This window comes from Somniosus microcephalus, unplaced genomic scaffold, assembly GCF_052327205.1.
Source record: "Somniosus microcephalus isolate GS21.2 unplaced genomic scaffold, FLI_Smic_1.0 unresolved_chr3, whole genome shotgun sequence".
NCBI classification, from domain to species: Eukaryota; Metazoa; Chordata; class Chondrichthyes; order Squaliformes; family Somniosidae; genus Somniosus; species Somniosus microcephalus.
The window spans coordinates 13,663,462-13,674,157 of NW_028225181.1; the positions used below are offsets into that span (position 1 = coordinate 13,663,462).

The 10,696-nt window shown below is 48.6% G+C and overlaps 1 protein-coding gene across 1 annotated transcript in view; it reads right to left on the reverse strand.

Annotated features, from left to right (window-relative positions):
- LOC147091205 (zinc finger protein 384-like) overlaps nucleotides 1-297 on the reverse strand; it is an 11,667-nt gene extending 11,370 nt beyond the window's left edge. Inside the window, exon 1 of the mRNA XM_085976478.1 lies at nucleotides 265-297. Within this exon, the coding sequence (XP_085832604.1) occupies nucleotides 265-297 (33 nt within the window). The remainder of the gene's footprint in view (nucleotides 1-264) is intronic.
- Between the last annotated feature and the right edge of the window lie 10,399 nt (nucleotides 298-10,696).

Here is a 10,696-nt window from a genome sequence, read left to right on the forward strand (position 1 = left end):
TATCTAACACACGCTGTACCAGCCCTGGGAGTGTTTGGTGGGACAGTGTAGAGGGGGTTTTACTCTGTATCTAAACCATGTTGTACCTGCCCCGGGAGTGTTTGATGGGACAGTGTAGAGGGGGTTTTACTCTGTATCTAATCCATGCTGTGATGGGACAGTGTAATGCTAAATTTGCTCATTAACGAATCCATCTTGTAATTGCTCGGACAGTTTGTGTGAAATAAATTCCTACATGTTCTCCATCGTGAACTGTGTACTTACTGCAACCATTGAACTCTGCTGTTTAAAGATCATTTCACAAATTGCTGTAAATCTCTGATATACCCCACAACCCTCACTGCAACAGACTGAGATATCCTACACCCCTCACTGTAACATTCTGATATACCCCACACCCCTCACTGTAATACACTGATACACCCCACACCCCTCACTGTAACATTCTGATATACCCCACACCCATCACTGTAATACACTGATATGCACCACACCCCTCACTGTCGTCTTCTTCTTATTCTTAGGCAGTCCCTCGGAACCGAGGATGACTTGCTTCTACATTAAAAATGAACTCGCAGGTGACTGATTTGTCCAATGTCTCTGTCACAGGTGGGGCAGACGGTGGTTGAAGGGGCGGGTTGGTGGGGTGCTTGGGTTGACATGCGCTCCTTGCGCTGCCTGTGCTTGGCTTCCGCTTGCTCCCTGCGAAGAGAGGCGAGGTGTTCGGCGCCTTCCCAGATGCTTCTCCTCCACTTTGTGCGGTCTTGGGCCAGGGATTCCCAGGTGTCGGTGGGGATGTCACACTTTTTCAAGGAGGCTTTGAGGGTGTCCTTGAAGCATTTCCTCTGCCCACCTGGGGCTCTCTTGCCGTGCCGGAGCTCCGAGTAGTGCGCTTGTTTTGGGAGTCTCGTATCGGGCATGTGGACAATGTGACCCGTCCATCGGAGCTGATTGAGCATGCTCAGAGCTTCGATGAAGGGAATGCTGGCCTGAGCGAGAACACCGACATTCCTGCCAATGGATTTGCAGGATCTTGCGGAGGCAGCGTTGGTGGTACTTCTCCAGTGCTTTGAGGTGCCTGCTGTACATGGTCCATGTCCCTCACTGTAACAGACTGATATACCCCACACCCCTCACTGTAACACACTGATAGACCCCACACCCCTCACTGTAACACCCTGACATACCCCACACCCCTCACTGTAACACTGATAGACCCCACAACCAACACTGTAACACCCTGACATACCCCACACCCCTCACTGTAACACTGATAGACCCCACAACCAACACTGTAACACACTGATATACCCCACACCCCTCACTGTAACACTGATAGACCCCACAACCAACACTGTAACACACTGATATACCTCACACCCCTCACTGTAACACACTGATATACCCCACACCCCTCACTGTAATACACTGATATACCCCACACCCCTCACTGTAACACTCTGAAATACCCCACACCCCTCACTGTAACACCCTGACATACCCCACACCCCTCACTGTAACACTGATAGACCCCACAACCAACACTGTAACACTGATAGACCCCACAACCAACACTGTAACACTCTGAAATACCCCACACCCCTCACTGTAACACTGATAGACCCCACACCCCTCACTGTAACACTCTGATATACCCCACACCCCTCACTGTAACACTCTGAAATACCCCGCACCCCTCACTGTAACACACTGATATACCCCACACCCCTCACTGTAACAGACTGATATACCCCACACCCCTCACTGTAACACTGATAGACCCCACACCCCTCACTGTAACACTCTGAAATACACCACACCCCTCACTGTAACACTGATAGACCCCACAACCAACACTGTAACACTGATAGACCCCACAACCAACACTGTAACACTCTGAAATACCCCACACCCCTCACTGTAACACTGATAGACCCCACAACCAACACTGTAACACTGATAGACCCCACAACCAACACTGTAACACTCTGAAATACCCCACACCCCTCACTGTAACACTCTGAAATACCCCGCACCCCTCACTGTAACACCCTGACATACCCCACACCCCTCACTGTAACACTGATAGACCCCACCCTACTCACTGTAACACTCTGAAATACCCCACACCCCTCACTGTAACACTCTGAAATACCCCGCACCCCTCACTGTAACACCCTGGCATACCCCACACCCCTTACTGTAACACTGATATACCCCACACCCCTCACTGTAATACACTGAAATACCGCACACCCCTCACTGTAACACTCTGATATACCCCACACCCCTCACTGTAACACTGATAGACCCCACACCCAACACTGTAACACTCTGAAATACCCCACACCCCTCACTGTGACACCCTGACATACCCCACACCCCTCACTGTAAAACTGATAGACCCCACCCTACTCACTGTAACACTCTGAAATACCCCACACCCCTCACTGTAACACTCTGAAATACCCCGCACCCCTCACTGTAACACCCTGACATACCCTACACCCCTCACTGTAACACTGATATACATCACACCCCTTACTGTAACACTGATATACCCCACACCCCTCACTGTAATACACTGAAATACCGCACACCCCTCACTGTAACACTCTGATATACCCCACACCCTTCACTGTAACACCCTGACATACCCTACACCCCTCACTGTAACACGCTGATATACCCCACACCACTCACTGTAACACTGATATACATCACACCCCTCACTGTAACACTGATATACCCCACAACCCTCACTGTAACACACCCTGATATACCCGACAACCCTCACTGTAACACTCTCACACACACACCTCACTGTAACACTCTGATATACCCCACACCTCTCACTGTAACAGTAATATAACGCACACCCCTCACTGTAACACTCTGATATACCCCACACCCCTCACTGTAACACTGATAGACCCCACCCTACTCACTGTAACACTCTGAAATACCCCACACCCCTCACTGTAACACTCTGAAATACCCCGCACCCCTCACTGTAACACCCTGACATACCCTACACCCCTCACTGTAACACTGATATACATCACACCCCTCACTGTAACACTGATATACCCCACAACCCTCACTGTAACACTCACTGATATACCCCACACCCCTCACTGTAACACTGATATCCCACACACCCTTCACTGTAACACACTGATATACCCCACACCCTTCACTGTAACACCCTGACATACCCTACACCGCTCACTGTAACAAGCTGATATACCCCACACCCCTCACTGTAACACTGATATACACCACACCCCTCACTGTAACACTGATATATCCCACACCCCTCTATGTAACAGCCTGACATATCCCACACCACTCACTGTAACACTCTGATATCCCACACACCCCTCACTGTAACACTGATATACCCCACACCCCTCACTGCAACACTCTGATATACCCCACAACCCTCACTGTAACACTGATATACCACACACCGCTCACTGTAACCCACTGATATACCCCACACACCTCACTGTAACACTCTGATATACCCCACACCCCTCATTGTAACACACTGATATACCCCACACCCCTCACTGTAACACTCTGATATACCCCACACTCCTCACTGTAACACTGATAGACCCCACCCTGTTCACTGTAACACTCTGAAATACCCCACACCCCTCAGTGTAACACTCTGAAATACCCCACACCCCTCACTGTAACACTGATAGACCCCACCCTGCTCACTGTAACACTCTGAAATACCCCACACCCCTCACTGTAACACGCTGATTTACCGCACAACCCTCACTGTAACACGCTGATATACCCCACACCCCTCACTGTAATACTGATAGACCACACGCTGCTCACTGTAACACTCTGAAATACCCCACTCCCCTCACTGTAACACTCTGATTTACCGCACAACCCTCACTGTAACACTCTGATATACCCCACACCCCTCACTGTAACACACTGATATACCCCACCCCCCTCACTGGAACACTCGGATATACCCCACACACCTCTGTGTAACACACTGATATACTCCACACCCCTCACCTTAACACACTGATATATCCCACACCCCTCACCTTAACACTCTGATATACCCCACACCCCTCACTGTAACGCTCTGATATACGACACACCCCTCACTGTAACACTGATATACATCACACCCCTCACTGTAACACTGATATACCTCACACCCATCACTGTAAAACTCCCTGATACACCACACACCCCTCACTGTAACACTGATATCCCACACAGCCCTCACTGTAACACTCTGATATACCCCACACTCCTCACTGTAACAGTGATATACCGCACACCCCTCACTGTAACACTCTGATATACTCCACACCCCTCACTGTAACACCCTGACATATCCTACACCCCTCAATGTAACACGCTGATATACCCCACACCCCTCACTGTAACACTGATATAAACCGCACCGCTCACTGTAAAACTGATATATCCCACAGCCCTAAATGTAACACCCTGACATATCCCACACCACTCACTGTAACACTCTGATATCCCACACACCCCTCACTGTAACACTGATATACATCACACCCCTCACTGTAACACTCCCTGATATATCCCACACCCCTCACTGTAACACTGATATCCCACACAACCCTCACAGTAACACTCTGATATACCCCACACCATTCACTGTAACACCCTGATATACCCCACACCCATCACTGTAACACTGATATACCCCACACCCCTCACTGTAACACTGATAAACCCCACACCCCTCACTGTAACACACTGATATACACCACACCCCTCACTGTAACACACTGATATACCCCACACCCCTCACTGTAACACTCTGATATACCCCACACCCTTCACTGTAACACCCTGACATACCCTACACCCCTCACTGTAACACGCTGATATACCTCACAACCCTCACTGTAACACTGATATACACCGCACCCCTCACTGTAACACTGATATATCCCCCACCCCTCAATGTAACAGCCTGACATATCCCACACCACTCACTGTAACACTCTGATATCCCACACACCCCTCACTGTAACACTCTGATATACCCCACACCCCTCACTGTAACACTGATATACCCCATACCCCACACTGTAACCCACTGATATACACCACACCCCTCACTGTAACACACTGATATACCCCACAACCCTCACTGTAACACTGATATACTCCACACCCCTCACTGTAACCCACTGATATACCCCACACCCCTCACTGTAACACTCTGATATACCCCAAACCCCTCACTGTAACACTCTGATATACCACACACCCCTCACTGTAACACTGATATACATCACACCCCTCACTGTAACACTGATATCCACCGCACCCCTCACTGTAACACTGATAGATCCAACACCATTCAATGTTACACCCTGACATATCCCACAACACTCGCTGTAACACTCTGATATCCCACACACCCCTCACTGTAACACTGATATACATCACACCCCTCACTGTAACACTGATATACCCCACAACCCTCACTGTAACACTCCCTGATATACCCCACACCCCTCACTGTAACATTGATATCCCACAAACCCCTCACTGTAAAACTCTGATATACCCCACACCCCTCACTGTAACAGTGATATACCGCACACCCCTCACTGTAACACTCTGATATACCCCACACCATTCACTGTAACACCCTGACATACCCTACACCCCTCACTGTAACATGCTGATATACCCCACACCCCTCACTGTAGCACTGATATACACCACACCCCTCACTGTAATACTGATATATCACACACCCCTCAATGTAACAGCCTGACATATCCCACTCCACTCACTGTAACACTCTGATATCCTACACACACCTCACTGTAACACTGATATACCCCACACACCTCACTGCAACACTCTGAGATACCCCACAGCCCTCACTATAACACTGATATAGCCCACACCCCTCACTGTAACCCACTGATAAACCCCACACCCCTCACTGTAACACTGATAGACCCCACCGTGCTCACTGTAACACTCTGAAATACCCCACTCCCCTCACTGTAACACTCTGATTTACCGCACAACCCTCACTGTAACAATCTGATATACCCCACACCCCTCACTGTAACACACTGATATACCCCAACCCCCTCACTGGAACACTCGGATATACCACACACCCCTCTGTGTAACACACTGTTATACTCCACACCCCTCACCTTAAGACACTGACATATCCCACACCCCTCACCTTAACACTCTGATATACAACACACCCCTCACTGTAACACTGATATACATCACACCCCTCACTGTAACACTGATATACCCCACACCTCTCACTGTAACACTCCCTGATATACCCCACACCCCTCACTGTAACACTGATATCCCACACACCCCTCACTGTAACACTCTGATATACCCCACACTCCTCACTTTAACAGTGATATACCGCACACCCCTCACTGTAACACTCTGATATACTCCACACCCCTCACTGTAACCCCCTGACATACCCTACACCCCTCACTGTAACACGCTGATATACCCCACACCCCTCACTGTAACACTGATATACACCGCACCCCTCACTGTAAAACTGATATATCCCACACACCCTTCACTGTAACACTCTGACATACCTCACACCCATCATTGTAACTCTCTGATATCCCACACACACCTCGCGGTAACACTGATGTACCCCACACCCCTCACTGCAGCACTCTGATATACCACACACCCCTCACTGTAACACTGATTTACTCCACACCCCTCAGTGTAACCCACTGATATACCCAAAACACCTCACTGTAACACTCTGATATACCCCACAACCCTCACTGTAACATGCTGATATACAATACATCCCTCAAAGCAACACACTGATATACACCACACCCCTCACTGTAACACTGATATATCCCACAACCCTCACTGTAACACCCTGATATATCTCACAACACTCACTGTAACACTCTGATATCCCACACACCCCTCACTGTTACACTCTGATATCCCCCACAACCCTCACTGTAACACATTGATATACACCACACTCCTCACTGTAACACACTGATATACCACACACCCCTCACAGTAACACTGATATACTCCACACCGCTCACTGTAACCCACTGATATACCCCACACACCTCACTGTAACACTCTGATATACCCCACACCCCTCACTGTAACATGCTGCTATACACTACATCCCTCAAATCAACACACTGATATACAACACACCCCTCACTGTAACATTCTGATAAAACCCACACCCCTCACTGTAACACACTGATATACCACACAACCCTCACAGTAACACTGATATACCCCACACCCCTCACTGTAACTCTCTGATAGAACTCACACCCCTCACTGTAACACACTGATATACCCCACACCCCTCACTGTAACACTGATATACCCCACACCCCTCACTGTAACACACTGATATACCCCACACCCCTCACTGTATCACTGATATACCCCACACCGCTCACTGTAATACACTGATATACCCCACACACCTCACTGTAACACTGGTATACACCACACCCCTCACTGTAACACACTGATATACCCCACACCCCTCACTGTAACACTGATATACCCCACACCCTTCACTGTAACCTTCTGACATACCCCACACCCCTCACTGTAACACTGATATACCCCACACACCTCACTGTAACACACTGATATACCCCACACCCCTCACTTTAACACTGATATACCCCACACCCCTCACTGTAACACTCTGATATACCCCACACCCCTCACTGTAACACACTGATATACCCCACACCCATTACTGTAACACACTGATATACCCCACACCCCTCACTTTAACACTGATATACCCCACACCCCTGACTGTAAAACACTGATATACCCCACACCCCTCACTTTAACACTAATATACCCCACACCCCTCACAGTAACACACTGATATACCCCACACCCCTCACTGTAACACACTGATATACCCCACACCCATCACTGTAACATTCTGATACACCCCACACCCCTCACTGTAACACACTGATATACCCCACACCCCTCACTGTAACATACTGATATACCCCACACCCATCACTGTAACATTCTGATATACCCACACCCTTCACTGTAACACTGATATACTCCACACCCCTCACTGTAACACTCTGATATACCCCACACCCCTCACTGCAACGCACTGATATACCTCACACCACTCACTGTAACACACTGATGTACATCACAACCCTCACTGTATGATATACCCCACACCCCTCATTGTAACACACTGATATACTGAACACCCCTCACTGTAACACACTGATATACCCCACACCCCTCACAGCAACACACTGATATACCCCACACCCCTCACTGTAACACACTGATATACCCCACATCCATCAAAGTAACATTCTGAGATACCCCACACCCGTCACTGTAACACTCTGATATACCCCACAACCCTCACTATAGCACACTGATATACCCCACACCCCTCACTGTAACACACTGATATACCCCACACACCTCACTGTAACACTGATATTCCCCACACCCCTCACTGTAACTCACTGATATACCCCACACCCCTCACTGTAACACACTGATATACCCCACACCCCTCACTGTAACACGGATATACCACACCCCTCACTATAACACACTGATATACCCCACACACCTCACTGTAACACACTGATATACCCCACACCCCTCACTTTAACACTGATATAACCCACACCCCTCACTGTAAAACTCTGATATACTCCACACCCCTCACTGTAAAACACTGATATACCCCACACCCCTCACTGTAACTCACTGATATACCCCTCACCCCTCACTGTAACACACTGATATACCCAACACCCCTCACTGTAACAAACTGATATACCCCACACCCCTCACTGTAACACACTGATATACCCCACACCCCTCACTGTAACACACTGATATATCCCACACCCCTCATTGTAACACTGATATACCCCACACCCCTCACTGTAACACTGATATATCACACACCCCTCACTGTAACACACTGATATACCCCACACCCCTCACTGTAACACACTGATATACCCCACACCCCTCAATGCAACACACTGATATACCCCACACCCCTCACTGTAACACTGATATACCCCACACCACTCACTGTAACACTGATATACCCCACACCCCTCACTGTAACACACTGATATACCCCACACCCCTCACTGTATCACTGATATACCCCACACCCCTCACTGTAATACACTGATATACCCCACACCCCTCACTGTAACACTGGTATACCCCACACCCCTCACTGTAACACATTGATATGCCCCACACCCCTCACTGTAACACTGATATAACCCACACCCTTCACTGTAACCTTCTGACATACCCCACACCCCTCACTGTAACACTGATATACCCCACACCCCTCACTGTAACACACTGATATACCCAACACACCTCACTGTAACACACTGATATACCCCACACCCCTCACTTTAACACTGATATACCCCACACCCCTCACTGTAACACTCTGATATACCCCACACCCCTCACTGTAACACACTGATATACCCCACACCCATTACTGTAACACACTGATATACCCCACACCCCTCACTGTAACACTGATAGACCCCACCGTGCTCACTGTAACACTCTGAAATACCCCACTCCCCTCACTGTAACACTCTGATTTACCGCACAACCCTCACTGTAACAATCTGATATACCCCACACCCCTCACTGTAACACACTGATATACCCCAACCCCCTCACTGGAACACTCGGATATACCACACACCCCTCTGTGTAACACACTGTTATACTCCACACCCCTCACCTTAAGACACTGACATATCCCACACCCCTCACCTTAACACTCTGATATACAACACACCCCTCACTGTAACACTGATATACATCACACCCCTCACTGTAACACTGATATACCCCACACCTCTCACTGTAACACTCCCTGATATACCCCACACCCCTCACTGTAACACTGATATCCCACACACCCCTCACTGTAACACTCTGATATACCCCACACTCCTCACTTTAACAGTGATATACCGCACACCCCTCACTGTAACACTCTGATATACTCCACACCCCTCACTGTAACCCCCTGACATACCCTACACCCCTCACTGTAACACGCTGATATACCCCACACCCCTCACTGTAACACTGATATACACCGCACCCCTCACTGTAAAACTGATATATCCCACACACCCTTCACTGTAACACTCTGACATACCTCACACCCATCATTGTAACTCTCTGATATCCCACACACACCTCGCGGTAACACTGATGTACCCCACACCCCTCACTGCAGCACTCTGATATACCACACACCCCTCACTGTAACACTGATTTACTCCACACCCCTCAGTGTAACCCACTGATATACCCAAAACACCTCACTGTAACACTCTGATATAGCCCACAACCCTCACTGTAACATGCTGATATACAATACATCCCTCAAAGCAACACACTGATATACACCACACCCCTCACTGTAACACTGATATATCCCACAACCCTCACTGTAACACCCTGATATATCTCACAACACTCACTGTAACACTCTGATATCCCACACACCCCTCACTGTTACACTCTGATATCCCCCACAACCCTCACTGTAACACATTGATATACACCACAC